Below are 26,311 nucleotides of genomic sequence, written 5' to 3'. Positions count from 1 at the left end.
TCTTGGCAGGGCCTCTGCAGGAGCAGTAGGGCCCAAGAGGAGCGCCTATCCTGCAAATTCAGGTGGAGGGTGGGTGACCTTCACCCAACTACTCTTCCTTCCAAAATCAATTTTTAAATCTCCCCCAGGGGTGGCAACATGCTGCTCCTGGGGAGTTCTAGACAATGAGGATCCCTGGAGGGCCCAGGAGGGGAGGTGCTGAGTGAAAACGGGTCTGCCAGGAAGGTAGGGCTTGATCTAGGCTCTTTGCTCCCAGGAATTCTCTGTCCAAACCCCTGAGCTCAGAAATGAACCTTCCTGGAGCCCACACTGGGTTTCCGGCATGTTCTATCAGATGCCCACTTCACCTATAGCCCAGACTCTCCTGTTCTTTTTAGCCTGGAACCCACCCTGACAGCTCTAGCCATTAGGACAGCTCCCTCATTCCACCCCTTACTCATGCCCAGCCTGTAAGTCTTGTCTCCCAGAAAGTCCAAGCTCCTTGGGGCTCAGGATAGTGCCACCTCCTGTTGCTGGGTCTGCCTTACTCTCACTCAGGCCTGGCCTGAGGTGGGCGGCCTTGGATGCACCGCAGTTGGCTACCTCCTGCTGTCCCATCTCTCCCCCTTTGCCAGGATTCCTACAGGGCCTGGAAGGCCTCAGAGGCAGGGCACTGGCTAGGTCGGCAGGGTAGAATCACTGAGGAAGAAAGTTTCAGAGTGAGCACACACTCAGAGGTCTGAATGAGGAAGGAGGGAGGAGAGGCCAAGTCTGTGAGAGGAAGCATAATTGAGCACCTGGGTTGGAAAGGAGAGGCAGTTCGATTTGGAGAGATACAGAAAGAGGCCCCAAAGGCAGAGAGTCCCACCTGAGGCCAAAGGACAGCGCAAGAGTCCAGAGAGAGGGTCAGAGCAGACTGTGTGCAGAGGGGCAAGGCATGGGCCTGGGCCCGGATGCCAGGGGGTGCGGTGGGTGGGGGGGTTAGTCCAGCAGCCAGAAGTGGACAGGTACTGTACCACACTCTTTCAGAGGCTCATCCGACCAGTCCCGGCAGTCTCTTTGAGCATCACACACTTTCCCGCCGTCCACGCACTCGCCACTCTTACACTGAAATCTGCGGGGACCCTCACATGTTGACTCTGTCGGGCCGGACAAGAGAGTGGACAGGACCTATGAGACCTTGGGCAGGAGGGCTGGTCTAGGTCCATGGGAGGCGAGCAGAGTTCCAGCCCCAGCCCCAGTCCTACTGGTCTCTAGAGGGCCCAGGACAGATGGTTGAACACAGGGCTGGTGGGAGCTCAGCTCTCAGAAGTGCAGGACCCCAGGGATAATCAGGATGCCCAAGCATCATCTAGCTGGGTAAGGCCGGGGCGGGGTGGGGGTGTGTGCCTATCTGGCAGTGCTGGGCCCGGAGACAGAAAAGCAGGAGCCCTACAGAGATCCTGGGGGCTGCACTGACCATCTGAGGTGGACCTGTGCCCTGGAGGCCCTGCACAGGGGAGGTCACCTCACTGCTCAACCCTTCATCCATTACCCCAGATGACCCCTGATCAGGACCCTGGCTCCTGCAGGCGGGGAGTGATAACCAAACAGTCATCTGAGAATTAAGGGGGCTCCGTGGGGACTGAACCTCCACTCCTGGGAAGGAAGCCACTTGGAGGCCCGGATGTGGACAAATGATGGAGGCTAGACATCCTACAGTGACTTTTCATGTACCCCTAGTCCTCTCAGCTTTTGCAAAGTCCTTTAAAATCCTGTTCTGGGGCCAATAGGACCCCAGGAAGTAAATCTAGGTAATTTAGGGGCAAGTGATGCTCTGGGGGAAGACACATCTCAGGGACCGAGCGGAAACCTCTCTGAACTCTGCTCTCTCTGGAGCCCAGAGAGCTCAGGGCTCTTCTTCAGGGAGAGTGTCACTCCTGTGGCCCAACCCCACATACCCTGTAGACAGCCAGCTTCGTCACTCCCATCTGGACAGTCCTGTTCCTGGTTACAGCGTTTGAGTGTTGGGACACAAGTCCCATCCCCACACTGGAACTCATCCCCACGACACGTCCCCAGAGCTGCCAAGAGAGGGCAAAGAGAGTGGGTCAGGCCCAAGGTGGTGTTAGGACCTCTCTCCTCCCCCAGCCCCCAACGCCCAGACCATATCCACCCTCAGCAAGAACAGAACCAGTGGCTGAGCTTGGGAGTCCTCAAAGGACACCTGGCCAAGGCACTTTCAGTGTAGAAATGGGGAGACTGAAGCTCAGAGAGGGCGAAGGCCTCACCCAGGATCACATAGCACTCTGGCTGGCAGAGCCAGGACTAAAACTCAGGTCCCGTTTTCCCATCCACCACCTCTCCCCAGAGCCACCTGTCCCCAGTGGACCCGTGGCCCTCTTTTGAGTGTTGGTGCTCATTACTTAACGACTTCATCCCTTCAGCAAATCCTTCCTGAGCACCTACTGCATGCCGGGCACTATGTGGGACGTCGGGAACCCAGAGACTACTGGGGGGCTCCCCACCTTCTTGGAGCTCAAGGTACTACTGGAAGGGGAGCTGAGGAACAAACAGACGACATCACAGCAGAGCTGTGCTGAAGGAGATGGTGGTTCAGGGGAGGCGGGGAGTACCGGGTGGGGAAGCCCAGCTGGGAGGGTTGAGGCCCAGCAGGTGGAGGGGGGCAGCTCCTGAGTGTACCAAGGTCCCGGGCACTGCAGCCAGGAGGCAAATGCTCCAAAGGGCAGGGCCGGAGAAGACCCTCGGCCTCTGCGGTCAGACCCGAGCTGCTCCAAGCAAGGACTCCACCTGCCTCAAGCCCGGGCGCCGTAACCCGGGTAACCAGGGCCTGCAGTGAGGGGGCAGGCGCGCCCGTGGAAGGGAGCGGGGGCTTACGGCAGTCGGCCTCGTCCGACTTGTCCTTGCAGTCGCGGTCGCCGTCGCAGCGCCAGCCCAGGTGCACACACTCGCCGCTGCGGCAGGCGAACTGGGCGGCAGCGGCGCAGGCGGCGGGCGCGGCGGTGGCCCCGGGGCACAGGTCGGCCGCCTCGTCCGAGCGGTCCTCGCAGTCGAACTGGCGGTCGCAGACCCAGCGCTCGGGGATGCAGGTGCCGCCGCCGCCGCCGCAGCGGAACTCGCGGGGCCCGCAGGCCGGGTCGGCGCAGCCACGCTCGTCGCTGCCGTCGCCACAGTCGTCGTCGCCGTCGCACACGAACACGGCGGCCAGGCAGGAGCGGTTGCTGCACTGGAACTCGTGCGGGGCGCACACTGCGCGGGACAGAGAGCCGGTCGGCCCCGCTGCGGGCGGGCGGGGACACGACGACACCCTGACGCTTGCCCACGGGCCACAGGTGGGGGCCTGACTGGGGGACCGGAGGGCACTGGGGCTTCTGATCCCAGCAGGGGCCTCGCAGGGGACCTTGGGCAACACCCTGCCCTCCCTGACCTCGCGGCCTCCTCGCGGGGATGATTCCCCTCGGGCAACAGCACGGAGGTGGGGCTGGGAGCACCTGGGCGGCAGGCCCGGCCGGTCTTGAAAGGCCAGGTGATGTTCCTGGACACGACACCCAACGTGACGCTGACCCTTCCCCAAGGAATCAGGTCTGGAGCTGTCTCCTGATGGCAGGGCTGAGGCCTCTTCCCACAGCTATGTGCCCGCAGCATCCGGGTCAGTCCCCTGGCCTGGCATCCAGGCCGCTGGGCACGGAGCCGCTGCTCTACCCCAACACCTCAGTCAGCCATACTAGACCCTTGGTCCACCTGCTCACCTCGAGGCCTTCGCCCAAGCTGTCCCCTCTGCTGGGCGCTCGCCTCCTGCCCACCGCTGCCTCTGTATTTCAGTGACATGTACTCATCCTTCAGGGGCCCCACGTCCACCTTTTATAACACCCTTTGTACTTTCCTACTTGGGAAGCCTCCCTCCACCCCTGCTCTCCTTCTGTGTGCCCTTCACAGCATGCTCATGTGTCTGGGTCTCATGTCCTTCTGTCTCCCTCACAACTACTGCGTGGGGATGGGCTGAGACTGACCCAGCTTGTCCTGAGAGCCTGGCACAGAGCTCCCTGCAGGGGGCAGCTGTGCAGTGGGTGGATGGGTGTGGGCAGTAACTAAGGGATGTGCAGTAGTCAAGGGCACGGGTCACTGGCCCTGCCTGGGGCCCTGGGCTTCCTCTGTCTAGTGAACTGCTCACTTCAGAGGCTGGGAGGGCTTTGGAGACCACCAGCCCAACTGCTAGTTTACAGATGGGGAAACTGAGGCCCAGAAGGAGCAACTTGCCCAGGGTCACACAGAACCAGAACTCAGGTTTGGGGCTCTTCTCTCCTACTCTGACCCCTCTCAGTTCCCTTGTTTTCTCTTCTTTTCCTGGAATGGAAGCCATTTTCAGAGCAGCGACCTCCTCATCTCCTCCCTGCTTCATTCCTTACACAGAGGCCACGGCTAGGTCTGGGGGCTGTAGCCTTGGGTAACCTGATGGTGGTGGCAGCACCAGATCTCTCCACATGGGGGCACCAAGAGTCTGCTTCTATTTTCTGATAGAAAAATGTCATTTTTCATTGTTATTGAACATAAAATAGAATGATGTCTTAGGTTTCACAATGTAGGCAGCTCGTCATGTGTGTCTGACAGCTCTATCAAGTTTCTGACAGTTGCGTTTCTCCCCCTTCTGGGATTTTCGGATGTTGGGGCACTGGTGGGAAAACCACATGCTACCTTGTGGTGCCTGCCCCCCAAGATTACACCGATGCCTGGAGAAGCTCCCCTCTTTCCTGCCAGACTCAGCTTGCATGTGTCTGGGGGTGGGTAAAGACTCACTAAGTTCAGAGTTCTGGGAGGAAGTCCTTCCTTATTCTGAGTTCTCCCTAAGGTTTTAAAGTTGACAACGACTTCAAGAGCCATATTCTCACACCTGCCTCCAGAGACCCCACTCCCAGCACTCACAAATGGAAGCAGCTCTGGGGGAGGAGAGAAAGAATAATTTTTGCTCCTCTGCCCAGCTGGTCCAGAGCTGTAGCAGAGCCATCCAGTAGGACCTTCTAGCCACCCTCCCATCTCCCATAATTAATGAAGAACATGCCTGCCACACAATTTGCCCTAGTTAGAGATACTCCCACCCTGTGCAATCGTGGCTGATGGCCCTTAGAGCTGAGGAAACATCTGATGGTGGTGGGAGGCGGGTGCGGAGTAAGAAGAGAAGAGGATTCATATTGGCCAGTGAAGGCCTGCAAAATTATCACAGCTCAGGAATCAAGCCAGTGCCATCACCACGGACGGCTCTGAAACTGCTGGTCCCAGCCAGCATCTCCTCCCCACACCCAGATGCTTCCTGCTTCAGACACATCAGAACTCCAGACTTGGAATCTAGAGTGCTGTGACTCAGACACCTCCAGAAAGAGATGGCATTTCCCTTGGGCCAGGGAGTATGGATGGGATGTAAATATAGAGGCTGGTGGATAAGTGCCTGGCAAAAGTCCTCATAATACCCCAAACCACCTATATTTCAGTCCAGCCTTGCAGCCTAGTTATCGACAGCCAGTCTGTCTCCCCTATTAATCATGAGCTCCCGGAGGAAGGTGGCACGTAGGATTCACCTCATCATCCCTTCCAGAGCCTGGCTCTGGGCCTGGCACACAGTAGGTGTCCATCCAATTGAAACAAGCATAAGCCCCACTGGCCCAGGACCTGCTGGCCTGCTCCCTGGGCAGGAGATAATCCTGTGTTTGAAGCTCAGTGATGTGGAACTGCCCCAATGACCGCTTCCATCTGTTCCTGCCGAGGCTGCTGGGTCTGTCTTCCCGCCCTGTGACATTCCTGCTGGAGTCTGAGATTTCAGCATCAGGCGTCCTTCACACTTCAGGAGTCTGCCCCTCCCCCACCCCAGCACCACCAGTGCCCTGGCCCAGGCCACCACCATGACTCCCTATGGCCCAACCCTGGCCCCCTGCCCTTGCTCAGAACTCAGTGGAGACGGATGGAATGGATGAATAGATGTCAGATATGGTAAAAAGACTCCTGGGCTCGGCTGTCCAGAGCCAGATCTGAATCTCAGTTCCATCACTCGACATTGGAAGCTATTCCTCGCTTGTCTGAGCCTCAGTTTCCTCACCCATAAAATGGGGATGACAATGGCTGCTTGTGCAGTGGTTGTGAGGATGAAAGCCGGAAATGTCTCTCCAGAGCGCCTGGCCATTACTAGTGTCCTCATGGTTACCCTTTGCTCTCCCCCCACCGAGCCCCTCCAGAAAGCCCCTCCAGAAACGGCTGCTGCTCCCTGAGGCTGCCTCACTTCCCAGCAGACCCTGGGACCTAACCCAACTCACAGGTGGCACAGCCTGGCCTCGTCTGCACCGCTCTCACAGTCCTTCTCCCCGTCGCAGCGCCACGAGGCAGGCACACACTTGTGGCTGGCGGGTCCACAGCTCAGCTTCTCTGCAGGACACACCTGCTTGGCTGTAGAGACAGACACACATGCATGGCTTAGCCAAGGGGGACATGGGGCATGGCGCCAACCGGTCCTCCTGCCTGACCCCAGCCACCTGGCCCAAGGCCTTGGGAATCCATCAGGGCCTCCCTGCCCCGGGTCTCAGTTTCTTCATCTGAGAAGCAGCGTCGTCCACCCCAAAGACCCTCTGAATCCTACATCTGATCCCCCCACTCCCTGCTAATGCCCTCTCGTGGGCCCCTGGGCCCTGGCACTCAGGCCCATCCTGGATCCAGCCACCCGTTTGCCTCACCAGCCCTGCCTCCCACCCTTCAAAACCTCCCCTTGAGCTCCAGCAACACAAAATTGCCCTGCCCTTCATGCTTCTCTGCCATTTCCCTACTGTGTGCTAGGGCTGAAATATGCCCCGACTGGGCCTCGGTTTGGCTTCCAGATCAGCAGCTCCGTGATCTGAACCTGTGGATTAGGAGGGCTCACCAAGGCCAGAGCAGCTCCCTGGGTACGCCACCCCCCTCCCGCCCCCCTCCCCTGGTGATGGTGCTGAGCCCGCATCAGAGCAGTGCCGCGCTGCAGGGCCCAGCGGGACCACACAGCTATAATTACTGCAGCAGCAATCAGAGGCTGACTCAATCAGGGGCCTGGAGCCCCAGGGTTGATTCTCAATTTGGAAGAAAGAATGAGAACCCTGATCAGGGCTGGGCACAGCTCTCATCCCGAGCATCCCAGGACGATCCACGTGACAGAGCCAGCTGTGGCAGACGCATTTCAGACCTCTGCGGCCGGCTCCCTGCTACTCTCCATGGTATAAACGCTGTCGTCTCCAGGATGTGCCAGGCACAGAGCTAGGCACTCACTTAATCCTCACAATAGCCCAGCAGGGTGAGGATTATGTCAAGCTCTCCAGCTTGGAGGTCACGGGCAGGGGCTCTGGAACCTGGCTTCCTGGGCATGAATTCGGTCACTCACTGGCCATGTGAGCTTGGCCCACAGTCCTCACCTTGGTGCCAAGACAGTGGGGCTGATACTATTCCCTAGTACGTAGGATTTTTAACATCTGTCAGGCACGTAGAAGAAAGCCCAGCCCAGTGCTCACTGATGATTATCCGCTAGTATTCTCCAAACGGACAGATAAGGACTTGTACATTCACTCAGTGAGTATGTCCTGAGGGCTACTGTGTACCAGAGGGCGGTAAGCACTGGGTTCTAGTCACACAGCTGCTAAGAACTGCGTGACGACTCCAAGTCAGCTGGGGCTGACCCCAGAGGCTTGGCACAGTCTGTTGCACCTGCCGGCATAGGGTCACTCAAACCTCACTCAATTTCGCCCCCTCATCTCAGACCAGTTTCCCCTTCTCTGACTTTCATAGCTGGGATGGTAGGGCAAGAGAGATGGAGAAAAGGGATAGGATGGGGCAGAGGGCAGGTGTTTGAGGCAGGGCCCCCAGACGCTGCTATGCCAAGGGGGAGGAGTACCTTGGACTCCAGAGTTATCCCTAGGAATACATTTCATGAAATATGAGGCAACCCATTGGGAATACAGGATCTATGGGATTCATTTTTTAGAAATTCCCCTTCACAAGTAACTGTGGCATAGAGCCCTAGAGAGCGCTGACCCTCCAAGATCTTTTACAAAGGCTGCCTTGGGGCTGTACTGCAGGGTGTTGAAGGAGGTATGGCAGCTGGGAGGTGGGGCCCTTCCAGAACACCTCTCTATGGCCCCCACACTGCAGGACCCCTGTAAGCACAGGAAGGAGCTGAAGCTGACCAGTGTTTCCCAGAGTCCTGACTGCAGGGTGCGGTGTGAGGAGCTGCTAAAAGTGCAGGTTCCTGGGCCTGGCTCATATCAGACCAAATCCAGACTTTGAGGGCAGAGCCCAGGAACATGCATTTCAGCAAGTCCCCCTGCCCCCTGCCCCAGTGATTCCCATGCACCCCATCTGAGAGTCATTGGGTTAAAATTCTGCAAGTCTAAAGTATATAGAATATTTTATCTCCTTGAAACTCCCTCCCATAAGGGTGACAGAGGCATTCTGTATGCCTGCAAGCTCCCGAGAGAACAGTGACACAGAGGGACGAGGTGACCATGTATCCTGAGCCAGGCCTCTGGAAACAGAACTTGAGCAGGGAACTGGAAGGAAGCCCTATTTACTGAGCACCCACAGGGCATCAGGCTATGCCATTTCCCACATCGCCCTCCACCTCCCAGGTCAGCAGACCCTGCAGGCTGTAAGTGCCCACTCCAGGGTGCCATTCACAAAGGTCATCCTAGCAGCACCCCCAGAGGAGAGCAGGGCAGCAGTACTTAAGATAGGCACTCCGTTTTAGAGATGAGGAAACAGGCTCAGAGAGAACAAGGAACTGATCCAAAGATGCACAGCAGGTGAGAGGCAGAGTCCTGGTTCCTCTGACTGAACCTGCCCTTTCCATCAAGCCCTGCAGGCTCCTGTGGGTAGAGTAGTCCAAACCTGCCCCAAACTCTACACCTCAAAGCCCAGGTGAGTGAAATGGCCCTTCACCATCTTTCCTCACCTCTTAAGGCCTGGTTCTGCATACCCCAGTGCAGCAGGCAGCCGCTTGAACTTTTAATGAATATTTATATAGTTAATTGCATAACCTTTCAGCAAGGACAATGATTAAACAATCCGTCTGCTTTCTTTCTTTATAATTAATAAGACATTTGCTGTGTCCTTAAATAGACAGCTCTAATTACAGGCTCTGGAGGATTCAGCAATGCCTGACACCAGCCCTCCTACCTTCAAAGTGCCAAGGCACTGTCCTGGAATGCTAGGACACGAGAGGTCACCTGGAGGAGCACCCATTACGGTAACAGGAGACAGTGGCCCAAAGAGGGGAAGGGACCATCTAGGAGACTAGATACCAGGTGTTTCAACCACCTCTCTCTCTGAGAACCTCCCCATCGCTGTTGTTAATACAGCTTCTCCCCAAGGCTAGGAGGCGAACCTCACTTTCTAGGCTCCCGGCTCAGGCCTCCTCACTGCCTAGCCCTGGGAAGCTGGTCTGGGTAAGTGCTGACATGCAGTATCACCTTATGAGGGAGGGGAGTGCTATTACTACCTCCTGTTTACAGATGAGGCAAGCAGAGCCCAGAGAGGGTAAGGTGTTTGCTCAAAGACAGAGCAGAGTTGGACTTCCAGCCCAGGTCTCTTACCTCCAAACACACTGTTTAACCACGGCCCATGAGGAAAGCAGGCCCCGTTGGTGCCCCCAATCCCTCTGGGCTGGAGACAGGGTCACCAGAGGAAGGAAGCTCACCGGGCCTTTACTCAGACAGCATGGCCACCTCATGTCCACATTCAGGACAGCCAGCAAGTCACTTAACCTCTCTGTGCCAAGGCTCCATCTGAAAACGGGGCTACATGCTCTCTTAGAATTGGTTGTTGGCTTAAATGAGGAAACATGAAAATCTAGACACTCAGAGCCTGGAACAAACTCAGAAACCAGTTGCCCCTGTTTCCTCTCATGAAATGCAAATGCAAGGGGCTGGGTGGGCTCTGCTCTCATCCCTGGGGTAGTCATTACCAGAGTCCACAGGGCCTTCCGCAGAGGAAGATGCCCTGAGGAATGCCCTGGCCTGTCAAGTGTCCTCGAGGTCCTGAGAGGCAGGTGTGAAGAGCCCCACCATCTCTAAGATACCAGGCATCCTCCAAAGTCAGCAAGGACCTGGAACTGCATGCCAGAGTGGCTGGAGGCATTATCAAGTCCCAGAGAATCCTGCCCCAGAAATCCAATCCACTGGCATTCTCTAACGTATGAGTTCACAAATTGATGAAAAGAGAAATGTCTGGTGAATAAAAGAATGAAAGTGTATGATGGCTGCTTAGTGAGCAAGCACATCTGCAGCATCAGGACATGTGAGGCTTAAGGGCAGGCAACCTCCAGATAGGAACTGGGGACTGCCAGCTCCTGGGGTGGGGGGCCAGGGACTCAGGCAGTAGGGCTCCCAGGGTCCAGCTGCTGCCCAGGAAGCACGGCAGGGGGGGTGGGGGCAGTCAGACCTGCCTCCTTCCCACGGGCTCAGGCAAAGGACGCCTAGCTGGTCAGCCTCTAGCCTGCCTCTGGGCCTCTCAGACTGATCGATAATAGGAAGGGGCACTGGGTTCATCTGTAAGGTCCCTCTTCCACTGGAAAGGTTCTAAGACGATGAATAAAATCCCATTTTCAATAAGCAGTACCCAAAGTTGCAACTCACTCACCTTGAATCAACCTCCCCATCCCCACCCCGTACCCCTCCCATCAGACGCCTGAAGGTGGGTCAGAAGCGTCCCCAATCAAGTGAGCTATAATTAGAGCCGAAGTGCCACTTTCATTAGGCAAATGTCCCAGGCTTTCCTACTGTGACTCCTGGCCGTATTTGATAGACACAAATCCCAGAACCAGAGGAAAGAAAGCCTGGAGAAACCCTAGCTAGCTACGGGTGGATGACATAGTAGGGGAGCACGAAAATGGGGACCTGCTCCCAAATTCCTTTCCTTCTCTATCCAAACCCCCTTACTTACTCTAAAATTTTAAACTAGGGATCCCTGGGTGGCTCAGTGGTTTAGCGCCTGCCTTTGGCCCAGGGTGTGACCTTGGGGTCCCAGGATCGAGTCCCATGTCGGGCTCCCGGCGTGGAGCCTGCTTCTCCCTCTGCCTGTGTCTCTGCCTCTCTCTGCTCTCGCTCTCTCTCTCTGTGTGTCTATCATGTTATTCATAAAATAACAAGTTATTCAAAAAATAAAATCTTTAAAAAAATAAAAATAAAATAAAATTTTAAACTGGTGTATGGGAGAGAGGGTCTGGAATCAAAACACAGTCTATAAGAGTAACACTGCCATTTACTCCAGCACCAACACTTTGCCGTATCTTTTCCATCTCATCTTCGTAACCCCCATAAGGTATATGTCATCACTCCATTTTACAGATGAGTAAACTGAGGCTCAAGGAGACTGAGCAACCTGCCTGAAGTCTCACAAGACCTAGACCCAGGGATCCCTGGGTGGCGCAGCGGTTTGGCGCCTGCCTTTGGCCCAGGGCGCGATCCTGGAGACCCGGGATCGAATCCCACGTCGGGCTCCCGGTGCATGGAGCCTGCTTCTCCCTCTGCCTATGTCTCTGCCTCTCTCTCTCTCTCTCGCTCTATGTGACTATCATAAAAAAAAAAAAAAAAAAAAAAAAAAGACCTAGACCCAACTATATCACACACCAAACCCACTACACTTTACTCCTGTCTATAATCTTTTTTTTTTAATAAAGATTTTATTTATCCATGAGAGACAGATTGAGAGGCAGAGACACAGGCAGAGGGAGAAGCAGGCTCCCTGCAGGGAGCCCGATGTGGGACTTGATCTCAGGACCCCGGGATCACAACCTAAGCCAAAGGCAGGTGCTCACCTGCTGAGCCATCCAGGCGCCCTTGCCTATAATCTTTCTTTGAGTTGCCATTGATAGTCCCTAGGAACCCGGTTAGGCTAAAGAGGTGAACCTGGTAGACTAAGGAGGTTGCTATGGCAACACCAGTTAAATGGGCAGTGGGTTGGCTACCAGGTTCCCATTCGGAAGGGAAACAGTGAGCAAGCCTGCTGCCAGGTCCTGCTGTCCCAAATTCTGCTAACCCCTGAGGTCCTACTCTGGCCCACCTCCTCTGGGCAGCGCCCCCCAACCCACCCACAGGCCTTGTCCACCTCTGATCAATGTAACTGAACTGCACAATAGGTGGGATCCTGGGCCTTATGCCTCAGCTGGGAGAGAGGGTCCTAAGAGTCCAGGAATCTTAGATCATGGTCTTTGGGATTCTGAGATGTTAGAAACTAGAGCCCAGAGAGGGACGGGAAGGTGTGCAGGATCTCACAGCAAATTCACTAGGAGAACCCAGAGGAGGGCTGGGCCTCCTGACTCCCAGGGTTCATCCTGGACTCCTGTTCCCACAGGTGCTCTGTCAAACCTGAGAGGCTAATGAGCCCATCTCATCAAAGAAGGCCACAGGGCAGCCACAAACCTGTGTGTCTTGGAAGCAAGGCCCTCGACTTCTCCAGTTATTCAACTGTCAAATTATAGTGCCTTACAGTGGGCACAAGGCAGGCCTGGGAGGCAGGAGAGGTGAGGCTGGAGAGCCCCTGTGCAGCCAGGGGATGGAAAGGCAGCAACTGCTAGGATGCAGGGAGAGAGGGAGAAAGACAGGGAACCATGGGGCACAGAGGAGAGGAATGGCAAGAGAGAGGCTGGGTAGGGGGCAGGTAGAGGGAGAGATGGTCCAAGAGAGCAGGGTGGGCAGGGCCCTGGAGGGGGAGCAGGAATGAGAACAAGGAACATCAACATAAAGAGACAAAGACACAGGAAGAAGGGGAAGCACAGCTCTCAGGCTGGAGGACAGACCCTGGAAGCAGTGTGCTGAGGCTCCCCTCCCTCCCCTGCTGCGCCCACAGTGTCCAGGGTGGCTGCTGGAGCGAGGCCGGCCGGCTACAGTGCCCCCTGCACAGTCCCCTGTGGCCACCACCCCCTCCCACACACACAGTCCTGGCCCCTCCTTAGCCGGGCAGCCGAGGGCAAGTGGCCAAACACATCCTAGCCTCAGTTTCCTTCTCTCTAAACAGGGATCCAAGCTTGCCCTGAGGATAAGAGTCCCCATGGGCATGGCCAGGCTTCATGCCTTCTGTGGCTCAGAACAAAGCTCAGGACCAGCCCCAGGACAGGCTGGCTGCCGGGGGTAAGAAAAAGCACAGGGTCGATGGCCTAGCGGGGGGGTTGGCGGGGGCAGAGGCAGCTGTGTGAGACCCAGGGTCGCTCCTGCTCTCCCTTTCTCTTTCTCTCTCTCTCTCTCTCTCACGGAGAGACTGGTAGTAGATCTGTTGCTAGGAGACGAAGAAACCCAGTTATCACCAGCCACAGCCCTGGATGGGCAGCAGGCCTCAATGTCCCCGCCTCTGCCTCTGGGGTAAATGTGACCCCTAACAAGCATGGGGACTGGGACTCAGAGGTCCTCCCTGGCCCAATCATCCTCCACGTGCTCCTCGCCAACCTTTTGTCTCTGTCTTACTCTGCTGAGGCTCTGCCTGGGACTGCTGGGGACTTCCCCGCCCCCTCCTCATCTCCTTTTTAATTTAACAAATGTCACAGAATGACCTGCCGGGTGTAAGTTTGCTTTGAGGATTAGGGCCTGGAAAAGAAATCAAGGCGAGACAAAGGCCTGAGCGTGGGAGGCAGGCCTGGGGCTCCGGCTCTGGCCCTCAGCTTACCCCGGCTGCCTCTACTGCCCTCCCGGCCTGCCATGGACGCCAGGGTGCCTGGGCTCAGCTGGCTCAGAGGATAGAGCCAGGGCCTCAAAGTCCTGGCTGGATGGTCTTGGGCATGACACTCAACCTCTCTGAGTCTCAAAAATTCAAAATTCAGAAAGTGATGGTCCCCCACCTCATAAGGCTGCTGTGGGAAGAAGATGAATTAGTGCACACGAAGAGCCTAGCACTGTGTCTGGCACACAGTCAACACTTAATAGGCACCTGCTGTTACCAGTACTGTTAGAATTATGATCAGAGTCCTCCAGAAAAATAGTGGGGGAGGCTGCAGGGAGACCCGGAGGATACGCTCTGGCTGCTTCTAGGTCTGGGCGCTCCAGGAGCAGGACCCAAGCTGCAAGACACCAGCAGAAACTAGCACTGGGTACGCCTGGCCATTCACTGGGAGCCCCGGATGGTGCGGCCCGAGGAGGGTCTGGAGCGGTGGCTGACAGGTCACCTCAACTGAGCCTCCCAACCTCCTGACAAGGAGGATCTGATGAGGAAGCTGAGCAGCACTCCCACCCCCACCCTAGGGCCAGGACTCACTGCAGGTGGCCTCAGACTCATCAGAGCCGTCGGGACACTCCTCCTCGCCGTCACACTTCCACCGCTCTGGGATGCAGTGGCCGTTGCCACAGGTGAAGTCACTGTCTGCACAGGTCTTCTTGGCTGTGGGACAAGGAGAAGAGCATGAGGGGCCTAGTGGGCACAGGGTACAGTCCAGTGGCCCTGGGGGGACCAGAACATGTTCCGTCTGAAAGCAGGACCATGTGACCTCCCACCACCCCACAGGCCACAGAGGGCCTCGCTAACCAAGGGAGGACAGGAGAGCAGCTCTGATTTATTCCTCAGGCATCTGCTGCGCATCTGGTAGAGACAGGTGACAGCTGTCCCTGCCTCCAAGCTTAGGACCTCAGGGTCAGCAAGGGCACCTGGATCCATCCTCCAAAGGACTGCCTGTTCTCTTGTCTTATTCCTCACTCCTCCTCCCCTCAATGTCCAATTTCACTGCCACCACCCCCAGGAAGCCTTCCCTGATCACCTATGGCAATGACTTTAGCCCCTTCAGCCAGCTTTCAGCCCCTTCACTGGCCTGTCCTGCTACCCCTACCAGGCTCCTCTGGAAGCACCAGGGAGCTATTGCTAATGAATCCTAAAAGCAAATGATTACTCTGAGACAAGATTAATGAGGTATGTTCTGTTGGGGGTGATGAAAAAAGCATCTACTGGGTGAGACACCCACTCCATCTCCCGCGAGTAAGTGCTCTCGAGGCACTCACAGCCTTGGAGGGAGGCTCTGCACAGGCATCTGAATCCCAGCTCTGCCTCTGTCTGCGTGACCTTGGGGGTGTTACTGAACCACCGAGCCTGTTTTCTTATCTATACAATGGGAAGAAGCAAACAAGGGCTCTGCGGAGGAGCGGCAAGTTACAATGTCTGAAGAATATGGAAAGAGGTCCTGGCACAGAAGATGCAGTCCGCAACAGCTACTCTGTTTTTTGTTTTGGTTTGGTTTTTTGGGTTTTTAAGATTTATTCATCAGAAACACAGAGAGAGAGAGGCAGAGACACAGGCAGAGAGAGAAGCAGGCTCCATGCAGGGACCCTTGATCCCAGGGCCCTGGGATCACGCCCTAAGCCAAAGGCAGATGCTCAACCACTGAGCCACCCAGGTGCCCCTGCTGCTATTCCCGTTTTTATGGATTGAGCCTTAGAAGCAAAGGAAACAGGTGTTTTGTACCTTCACAGGGGCCATTATGTAGAGACTAAATTCTCACAGCTGGTAACAAAAAGTGGGATAATAAGGTAGGGGCCACCAGAGTCTGCCTTTGTCCCTGTCCCTGTATTGGCCTGATATTCCTCCAGGGCAGGGACTCTGTCGGATTCAGAACAGGACCCAAGTCAGGACAGATGTCACTGGGGACACTGACCAAACGGGGGCTTGGCTGCCCAGCCTCTGCTCCCACACTTCTCCCAGGGAAGCTTCTTCCCAGTGGCCAGTCCTGGATGATGTAAACCCTCCCCCAGGCCCTGGGGCTGCCTCTGAGGCCATGTGACTGCTCCCCTGGCCTGAACAGCCTGGATTTGGGGACCGACACTGGGTCTCCTGAATCAGTTATACATCTGCCTTTCAGTGGAATCCTTCAAATACATCTACATTCTAAGATGAGCTTTCTTCACACTTTCTTTAGGAGAGTACCTCTCTGTGCAGAGCTAGAAGAAATGAGAGGAACCTGCATACCTACAGATTTGCGGGGGAGGGGGCTTTAAGGCCCAGAGAAGGAAAGGGGCTGGCCCAGGGAAACACAGCAAAGCAGGGATCACAACCACTTCTCGAGCCTCCCAGCCCAAGCCCCCAAGCAGCCCTCCCTGAGCTCCGCACCGAGGAGCTGGTGCTGGTAACAGGTGCCAATACGGTCTTTTAAAATCACAGCCTACAATCATCTGAAATAAATACGGCTATGAACCACAGCACCCAGTGCATTGTCCCACATGAGGACCAGCGTATCCCTTGAACAAGAAGCTCGGCCTCCGCAGAAAAGAAATGTATATCCTAGTGTCTTCTTTATCCTGTTGTAACATTCTCCAAGTGCAGTCTGTGTGCCCATCTCTGTGCAGATGCTTTACCAGGAAACCTCACGACATAGGGCCACTTAGGTCCCCACTTGACCCCATGGAGACATCTTGGCCCAGAGGCGTTAAGTACATGGCCAAGGTCACACGTGGGTGGGAGCAGGGCCACAGTTTGACTTCACAGTCAGGTCCCTCGCTTCCCCATTGTGGCTCTTCAAACAAAACACTCAGCGGCATCAGGTGTGGAAGACAAGCCTCAAATGAGGGGGGAAATCCTGCAGAAGCTCCGGCTCAGCGTTCAGTGAGCTTGCATCCGTGCTCACTGCATCCCAGGCTCCACACTGAGCACACAGAAGAGAAACCAGCCCAATCTATCCCCCAGGAACTCCGTGTGAGGAAAAACAGGCAGAACCCAAAAAAGCAAGGTGAACTTGAAGAAGAAGGGGACAGAGGGGCTGGCCCGGTCACAGGTCTGGGCCAGCTGACACTATCAAAATCAGTCCCTTTCCTCCCTAGCATTCTGGGAGCCTGGGAGTGAGCTTGGCCCCACCGTGTGCCGAGCCCTGGAGGTGCCAGGCTGGGAGGTCAGGGCAGTCCTGGAGGGCAGCCCAGCAGCCTTGAGGCCGACCAGGTTCAGAAGCAGCAGGCCTCAGGGATGGATGTCCCATGTCAGTGTGCAGAGAAGGGATTTGTCCACTGTCAGGACCCGTTTGCACATTTTCCACCCTGGCTCTGGCCTGGCACCTTTCACCCAACACCCCAGGGACTCTGCACATCTATCCTGGTGGTGCTGTGGAGCCCGTCTGACAGAAGAGGAACCTGATGCCGGCAGGCAGCAGAAGTGGGATTTTAATTCCACGTGGCAGCTGCTGAAGCTTGGGCTCTTTCCACGAAGGCCGTCAGCCACCTCCGTGTTATCACATGGCTCAGAGGACCCCATAAAGTATTCCCGTGGAATGTGCCAGAATAGACATGCACCTGTGACCCGTCTCTGCTAATGGACCACTCTGGGGAAACTGAGGCAGCATGGTTGCTCTCAGGTTGTGGACCAGAACTAAATCACCTCAGTACGCCACATCTGAAAGTGTAACCAGATGGAAAGATTTGGAGCAGGGGGTAAGACCGGATCCTGGCACAGCCACCTCCTCTCTGGGTGACCTTGGGCTAGTTCCCTCCCTCTCCGGGCACTCGGAGATCGTGGCTTTCCCAGGCAGCACCTGTACAAGGACAAAAGGCAACAGGGCTGTCCCAGGAGACCCCGGTGAGCATCCCGGTGTTGGGTCGGTCAGCGCAAGGAGCCCGCAGAGGTGTGAGGCTACACAGCCCTGCCACGGCAGGAGGGCTCAGCGGCCTTTCAAGGCCATAGGAGCAGGCCATGCCAGACCCCATTCCTGGCCTTGGCTCCAGCTCCCAGAGGGACTCCCTCGCTGGGCTGGAGGCCGTGGCCCCAGTTTCCAGGGATTTATTTCCTTCCATGCCAGTCTGCCCCTTGGACAATGCCCACCTCTGTGAGCCCCTGTGCCCCACATCCAGGAGCTGTGCATAGTCATCCAGGGTCTGCGACATCATAATCTGCTACCATGGTAACAGATGGGCTGCCACAGAGGATTTGGGATTCCAGAGGGCAGTGGGGAGGAGCCGACCCCAGGGCAGAGTCCGGGGAGAATGGGAAATCCGGGACAAAGGAGGTAGGCGTTGCCACTTGTAACAAGAACACAGGCAGAGCAAAGCATCAGACACGCCGTGGTCAGTCGAACTCCACTCTGCTACACATGGGCTGTGTGACCTTTTGCAAGTTACACAACTTCTCTGAGCCTCACTTTCCTCACCTACATTCAGAAATAATAACCCTGCTTCACCAAACACACAAGGTTGTGGGAAGCGAACGGGCTAAGGATGGTGTTGGGGCTTCATAAACGGAGAAGCTTAAAGGTGCAAGTTTGAGGGAGGCATGTGAAGTCAGCAGCCTCGGCTGCTGTGTGCGTGACGTCAGGCCCATCAGTCATATAGGGCCACCGCCTCAGTTGGGAGATGGAGGTATGACGCCGACTGAATCTTAGATCCCTCAACACCCAGAGTCTATGATCTTGTGAAATTATCATGATCGCTCAGCCCCTCCCAGCTTCCTCCACCTCCAGGCCTCCTTCCAGGGGACAGTACACATCCCTCACACTGCTGTTCCCCACACCCCACTGGCAGCCCCAGGGCACACAGGGGATTTCAAAGCAAAGATGGGTCAGGGCTGCCAGGTGGAGCTGCTTGGTGTGACTCCACTCAGCAATCAGTGCTCTGTCCTGTCAGAGCCGCAAGCTCCCACACAGCTCTCCCATTCTGCACGCCAGAGAGCCAGGGACCAGGAAGCTGACCAGCCCAGGAATCAAGGAAGGAATCCTGAAGGAGGGGGCCAAGTCCAAATAAGAGGAGTTAACCACCCGGTGGGAGTGACGAGAGGGACAAGGAGCATTCCAGAAGAGGGACAACAGGGCCTGGGGTGTGGAGGGGCCAGCAGACGGCCATATGGGGTTGGAGAGGAGGCAAGGGGCCTGGGAGCTCCCCTGGGCTGGAGACCAACTGGCCTTGCCTGGCCCCACGCTGCCCCTCAGAGGCCCCTTCCCCTGAACTCACCCAGCCTCCACTAAGGACAGGGGCTGCTGCTTAGTAGCCAACAAATACGCATGTCTCTAAGCTGCCTGGGCTTGGCTGAGGATCTGGTGAGACTGTGAGAGACGATGACTGGCCCCTAGCAGAGGAAGAGAGAGGCAAAGGGTAGGAGAGAGAGAAGGGAGGAGTAGCCATCCACCCAGATGTTTCAGATAAGACTTGCTGTCTTCCTCCTCTGTAGAGCCATGATGCCCACTGGCTTACTGAAGGTCCTGAGAAGGCCTGCAGATATCAGATTGACTTTGTTTCTCCCAGCACTTCCCAAACCTGTTTAGCCAAGGAACCTCCTTTTTAGATGCCACGTCTATTAATTTCCCAGGAAACAAGTGCATCAATGAAGCACATCTGAGGAAATACTGCTGCAGGGCAAGTCCCTCATCCTGCAGATAAGATGAAGCCCACGGAGGCACAAAGGCCTATGGTCACACAGCTGAAGCCGGTACCTAGTTTTCTGTCTCTGGGCCAGCTCCACCAAACCATGAAAAACAGGAGAAGGTATTCACAGGGCACGTGGCCCAGAGTGAGGCTAAAGGGGATCCCAGTTGTCAGAGCAGGGACCTGTGCAGAGGAGAGCAGGGGCAAGGAGACGGGTATTGGGCCACATGGCACAGGGGGATAGGAGAGTCGTCAGGAATGCAAGCCCTCAGGTTTCTGCAGACAGGCCGTGGGCCCCCGGGGAATATTCTCTGAGGGCAGAGCAAAGACCCATAGCCAAGGTAGAGTCCAGCTTGACATGGCTGTTGAAGAGTAGCTCCCTTCCCCTCCTAGGGCACAGAGGGACCAGTCTGCTCCCACTTCCTCTCCTAAGCCTGGACCTGGCTCTGGCTCCCACAGCCTGGCCCTAAGGCAGCTGGGCCACTTGTACCCGGGTCGGGAGATGAAAGAGCCGCCCCCACCCCTGCCAGTTACCCTACTGCAGAGCTCGCCAGGCCCTGGCATTGCCAAGACAACCGCTGCCAGCAGAATGAAGATCCGGGTGGGGGCAGGGGGCGTGCCAGCCCGCCCCGGCCTACTAACCTGGCAGGCAGATTTAAATGACAGCCCAGGAAGCTACTATTAAACTGTCACCCCAGTCAACGGGACGACAGACCCCAAGTGTTCTCTGGCTGCAGCAACAACACAGCAGGGGTGAGAGGAGGAGGAGACTGTGGTCCAGAGCAACCTGCACCCCCTCCGGGGAGGCCCCTGGCTGCCTGCTCGGTCACCCATGGGCCACAGCCACCCTCCCTGGCTGTGGCAGGTCCTGGCACGGAGCTGCAGCACCGTGCAGGGCCTGAAAACTTGTTTTTTTTTTTTTTTTTTTTTAAGCAGGGGAACTCTTTTTCCAAGTAAAACCTCGACATATGAAACAGGCAAAAACGGAGCTGCACTACTTACTAGAAATGGGGTGAGGGGAGAACACATTACCCATTTCCTCATCATCCCCTGAACAATTCTGAAACAGGCCCCGGGCGGGGGCATGAAACCCTGGGTTCAAGGCTTATCCCTAGCAGCACCAGGTTCAAGCCCCAACTCCCACCCCCCCAAAGCCCTTCCTGGATTTGTGATGTTCCTACGATTCTTCTGGTCAAGGATTCTCGTGGGTCTAAGTGGTGGGTGGTCTCAGTCTAAGTAGAGCACATGATTCTCAGTCTTGGGGTTATAAGTTCAAGGCCCATGTTGGGTGTGGAGATTACTTAAAAATAAAATCTTAAAAAAAAAAAAAAAGATCCCGTGGCTCTAATCTAACATTTAGAACAGCTTCTGAGGATTTAAGATTCTAACTCTCTAAGGAGCCAAGGTTCTAAGCACGCTGTGATCTGCTCACCTTCAGCCCCATGACGGGCAGTCCCAGCTCAGGACCGTCATTGCATAAGGCACACATGGCCACCAGCTGTGCATGGCCTCCAACTCCATCCTTGCAAGGCACCACATCTCTGAATCTGAGCGTCCCCACATGCTGACAAGCACACTCAAGGCTCTTGGCGGTGCTGGAAAGGCAAATGGTTCCCACCGTGTCCTAACACCCACCAAGTGCGGTGGGCGGGGCTTGGCTCCCAGCTTTGTGCGGCCCAGCAGGCTCTGGGGCCTCGGGCCACCACCATCCATCAGCAGGTGACATCTGAGTGTGCTTTGTCCCCCACCCTCTCATCCCACCTGGGGAGAAAGAGGAAATGAAGCAGCAGCAGGTGCTGGGAATGGGCGGTGGGGGCGGAGGGTTTGAGGCTGTGGCTGGTGAGGGCCGACCCACAGGGGGACATGAGAAGGGTTGAAGGAGAAGAAGAAGAACAAAGCAGTGGGCCTGGGAGGACCACTCTTTGGTGAGGGCATCTTTGCTTTCTAAATTCGGCAGTTTCCCTCAAAATTTTCCAGGTTTTCTGCTCCTCTTCCAAACTATTCCACTAAGAAGCTACACATTTTATAACCTGTCCAGATGATAAAACAAAACAAAAAGGTGTGGATATGAGGTCTGGAAGGTCAGAGGGGAGACTGGATGGGAGGCTGCCACAGAGAGGTCTTCCTGGGGGAGGTGGCACTTGGGTAGGGCCAGATTCCCCAGCTGGAGGAGGGGCAGCGGAGGGATGGTAGGGTCCGCACGGCATCCCATGGTCGGCTGTGGAGGAGGACACAAATGTTGCTCACAAACTGCCCACACTACGTTGTTCTTAAATGAGGAGATGGGGTCTCCATACTGCCCTCAGCTCGGGGTCCTTCAAGAGATATGCCATCCTCATAGGTGAGGATGCAGAGAGGGCTCAGGACCAGGGGGGGAGGGGGGCTAAGCAAGTCTTCCTGGGGAGACTTGAACTCTAGTCCCGTCTCTCCTGGCCCAGGGCTCTTTCCTGAACGTCCTTAGCCTGGATGTTCACCTGTTTGCACAGCAGTGCTTCACCATCATTCCCATCATTTCCTTCATCCCGCTGTCCCCCTCACATGGGGTCTCACGCCAAGTGGGTGCTCAGAGAATACCTATGGCTCTGACCTCTTCCCATTCTGTGCCTCAGTTTCCCCAGGCGAACAGGTCTTTAAGGACGCCCTTCTGAAATTCCAGGTGTGTGGCTCTATGACAGAGATGTTGCTGTCCCTCCAAAAGGGTCACCTGGGGCTTCCGAAGCCCAGACCCTGCTCTGGGCCCCAGCACATCATAGCTGTTCTCAGACACTGCCGGCCCCCAGTCCCACCGTCACCAAGGGAGGTTCAAGCCCTTGCTGGGGTATGTGGGACTCCCTGTCGCCACGGGGAAGATGAGCGTCTCCGAGGGACTGACCACAAAGGGGTCTAACTGTCACAGTGATTTGTGGACACAGGAGGTATTGAGCCAGCGACAGCTGTAGGGGTGGGGGAAGGTGGGTGTGGGGAGAGGTGAATGGGATCCGCAGGCCTGGCTGGTGCCTACAAAAGTACCAAACATCACAAGAAGGGTGCTGCTTAGATGATAAGGTGGCACACAGCTCAGGCCGCTCCCACCCTGGATCTGGGCCATCCACTTGGCACTGAGATGTTAGAGCCCCAGAAACAGCTAGAGGGAGACTCGTGGTGCCCTCAGAGTAGAGCCTCCAGGGAGGAGGTGCGGCTGGAAAACTGCATGACCTCCAGCCACAGTCCAGCCGGGCTCCCGGCTTCCTGCTGCCCATCTACTCGGTGGAGAGCAGACGGCTGGCCCCAGAGGGGACTCAGCCTCCTCCCACCCAGGGACCTTCTGGTCTAGCCCTAGCCAGGCCACCCGAGCTGGGGTTCATGGCTCCCCCTCCCTCGGGCCGACAGCAGAGACTGCCAAGGTCCCCACCTCCCGGCCCTGCTCTCCTACCACCAGCCCCTGATCAAAGAAGGGGCAGCTCTACCTCTTCCTCTGCAGAAAAGACTCCAGATCCCACTGCAACCAGGCTCTGGCACCCACAGGGTGGGTGACCCCCACCGGACCGCTCAGGTTTCAAGAGCTCCCTGGGCAGACTCTGCAAGCCACGGGAGTCCAAGGACACAGACCGGGCAGGCGCTGCCTGGGGCAACAGCCCGGGTTGGGCCTGCTGGTGGTCAGGGAGCGAACGATGGAGTTATGACCCCGGCCTCTCTGGGAGGGGGGCGGTCCTCCTCCCACCCCACAGGCAGTCAGGGACCGAGCCCCTGTGGTCATGTCGAGGCAGCACCCTCCACCTGCCAGTCAGTGGCTGACCACACGGGGAAGTGGCCCTGGCTAAGGGGAAACTGCAAACATTTCCACCAATTGGGCAGCTGGGAGAAGTGCACTTCCCAAGAGGTGCCTCACTGGGCCATCCTGGTGACAAACCGGCAGCAAATCTCCCATGTCTAGCCTGGGAGGCCCGGCTCTATTACGTGACCTTGCATAAGTCCTGCCTACTGGGTGCTTTGTCTCTTCCTCCACGGCATGGCTGGATTGGACAAGAGGCTCTCTAGTGCCTTTCCTCCAGAGGTGTAGTATTACCCACCACGAGGTCCAGAGCGAGAATGAAAGACAGTGGGAACTGTGGCTCTGTCCCTAGGCCCTGTAAGCCCACTCTGTGGCTGCAGGTGGGAGCCATAAAACCAGAGCCAGTTGCCGTTGCTCCGCTGGAGTCCTCTCCATAATCAGAAAACCATCCTTCCTGGTCCTGCCAGGTTCCCACCTCCCCAGGAAGATGACCAGTGTCTCAGCACAATCCTCATGGACACCTCAAGCTACACTGCTAATTGCTCTGGCTCCATCCCTGGCTCCCATGGCTTCCACATCCACACAAGGGTCACGGACAAACCGTGGGCTTTCCCACCAGCTACCTTGACTGACACAGCTCTGCCAGGCAGGAGGTGTGCATCCCTCTCTCCTCCCTCCTCAAGACCAGCTCAAGAACCTTTTTTTTCTTTTTAAAGATTTGTTTATTTATTTATTTATTTATTTGAGAGACAGAGACAGAGCACAAGCAGGGGGAGGGGCAGAGGGAGAGAGAGAATCTCAAGCAGCCTCTGAGCAGAGCATGGTGCTTGACTCAGGGCTTGATCCCACGACCCTGAGATCATGACCTAAGCCAAAATCTAGAGTCGGATCCTCAATGGACTGAGCCACCCAAGCATCTACTACTGATGGTGTCTGACCACGCCCTCTGCAGCCAACAAGGCAGAGAGGCGTGGAGACCCAGCCTGGGGCCCACAGGGCCCGAGCACTCAGGGAAAGCATTTACAAACTCCATTCCCATGGCTGCTTATTTTGCTGCCGTATTTCTGGCAGGTCAGATGTGGGCAGTGCCCGTAGCAAGCCCTTCCAGACTACACCCAGCCCGGCGGCCCGCGGCGAGGTGAAGATCTGCAGCCCTGCAGAACAGCATTCATCTCCCTGTCAACGGCCGGGGGAGGCCTCCCCTCCACTAGACCGGAGCACGGTGAGAGCTCAGTAAGTCATCCCAGTGATGCGGTCAGCCAGCCGTTGGTGGCCCAGCTACCCACCATGACGCCAGCCTCAGGCGGAAGCAAACCCTCCCTGTCTCATCTTAGCAGGGCCCTTGGCTACAGGAAAGCCCTTCACAGGGCTTTCCCTGGGGGAAGCCTTCCACAAACCCAGGCTTGGGCTGGGGAAGAGGGTTCTGAGTGGCCGGGGCCTCGGAGCTTCCCCTGCAGGCTTTCCCTGACCTCTGTGGTGGCCTTGGACCAATCTCTTACCCTCCCTGTGCCTCAGTCTCCTCATCTAGACGTGGGAGGAGAAAGGAGTCAGGTTTGTCATGTGTGTCCTTCATGGGCCTGCCTTGGGCCCTCACCAGGTCAAGAACGGGAGGGACAGATGAAGGAAGGGCTCTCCAGGCCTGCAGGCAGGGCTGAGCACAGTCAGCACCTGCTTCCAGGAGGGGCAGCAGGGGTGCAGCTGGCTGACAGGGACAGCAGAGGAGGTAACTGGTTCTGGGTGGCTGTTCCATGGGGAGAGGGGAAGGGCCCTGAAAGTCGGGGCCACAGAGGAGCAGCAGACCTGGGAGGGGGATCTCAGGGCTGCTGTGAGGATGGAGACTGTCTGGTTGGAAACTCGGCAGAGTCCAGCAGGAATGTGCAGAACTAAGATCCCAAATGGAGGTGGTGCTGATGGCATATGGGACCCCAGCTCCCTGCCCCTAGCTCTCTCCTGGGCCCTGCTCTTCACAGCAGTTCTATGAGGGGGCACACAGGGTGCCCGGGGCATCACTACCTTTGAGAGATGAGGCAGCAAAGCCCTAGAAAAGTAATGGATTGTCCCAAGGTGACAGGGCTCAAGCAGAACCAGAACTAGGCATTTTTATCCATAATGCTCTCCAAGGAAATTGAGGGGGGTGAGGTTGCCATGTGGCCTCAGCCATGCCCCCCTTTTGAGGAGTCTCAGTGCCCTGGCTGAAGACAAGGGCACTGAACTTGGGGGTGTTGGCCCTCCCAGCACCTCCCGTCTCTGCAAGTGGAGACAGCTGGCAGGGCGGAGGGCAGGGCTGGGAGCTCAGGCTGGACCTCAGGGAAGAGGTGCTTTTGGTTGACAGCAGTGGGGACTGGGGACTCTGGTTTGATCCAGAAGTCAAAGTTTGATTCTAAAAGCAGATGGAGAAGGTGGTTTCTTTCTTTCTTTTTTTTTTTTGGTGTCTTGGTCCTTCTGGAAGGCAGTGGGGTCCACTCTCCGAAGCCCCTCAACATCCTGGGGAAGGGGCTAGGAATGGAAATGTGGAAACCCATTCCCATTGGACGTGGGAATGTGGAAACTCTGCCCAGCAGGTTCCTGGGGGAGCTGGCCCCTGGGCCTCCAGCTCCCACATCCTCCAGCTCCCACATCACCTCGGGCTGCTGATGTTTTGTCCAGTGGGCGGGCGGCCTACACCGTCAGCAGGGCACTCGATGTCCTGAAACCACCGGTGTGACTACGGGGAAGCTACTTAACCTCCCAGAGCCTCGGCTCCCTCACCTATTAAATGGGGCTAACCCTAACTACACCCCTTGGAGGGCACAGATCACGGGAGATTGCAGGTGTTGAAATTATCTGGTGAACTGTACAGCCTACAAAGGCAATGCAGCTCTTGTCCATGACTGTGTGGTTTCTTACCATCACCTCCACTGACCTTCCTGCTGGGACTTTGGAAGAAAACTTGGTTGCCTCCCTGCTGGAAGGGGAGAGGCCAAGGGCAAGTACACAAGGGGCTCGGTTCAGATGGGAGAATGCTCTGGGTCCCCCGAGGTGCCGGGAGGTGGCCAGTACAGACGGGGCCATGGGGGGCGGGACGGTAGATTACAAGCAGAACATACCTGGAGTCAGGCCCCAGAGGCCATCTGGTCCAACTCTTACATTTTGGGGAAACGGAGGCCAGAGAGGGCCTAGCCTACCCAGAGGTCACACTCCCAAGGCAGCCTCAGCAAAGCAATTACATTCCTTCCCAAGACCCAGTCATGGAGCAGAACTAACTGCAGCCTGAGAGACTCGCAGTCATAAAACAGACTCT

The 26,311-nt window shown here is 56.4% G+C and overlaps 1 protein-coding gene across 1 annotated transcript in view; it reads right to left on the bottom strand.

Moving 5' to 3' along the window:
• The window catches only part of LRP8 (LDL receptor related protein 8), a 79,709-nt gene that overhangs the window by 29,456 nt on the left and 23,942 nt on the right, over positions 1 to 26,311 (bottom strand). Inside the window, 5 exon segments of the mRNA XM_038537492.1 lie at positions 1,920 to 2,042; positions 2,857 to 3,228; positions 6,279 to 6,291; positions 6,293 to 6,408; positions 14,218 to 14,340. Coding sequence (XP_038393420.1) covers positions 1,920 to 2,042; positions 2,857 to 3,228; positions 6,279 to 6,291; positions 6,293 to 6,408; positions 14,218 to 14,340 — 747 coding nt within the window.

Source organism: Canis lupus, chromosome 5 (assembly GCF_011100685.1).
Source record: "Canis lupus familiaris isolate Mischka breed German Shepherd chromosome 5, alternate assembly UU_Cfam_GSD_1.0, whole genome shotgun sequence".
NCBI lineage: Eukaryota > Metazoa > Chordata > Mammalia > Carnivora > Canidae > Canis > Canis lupus.
The sequence above is the reverse complement of the archived record's forward strand: the minus strand, read 5'-3'. Positions and strand labels throughout refer to the sequence as shown.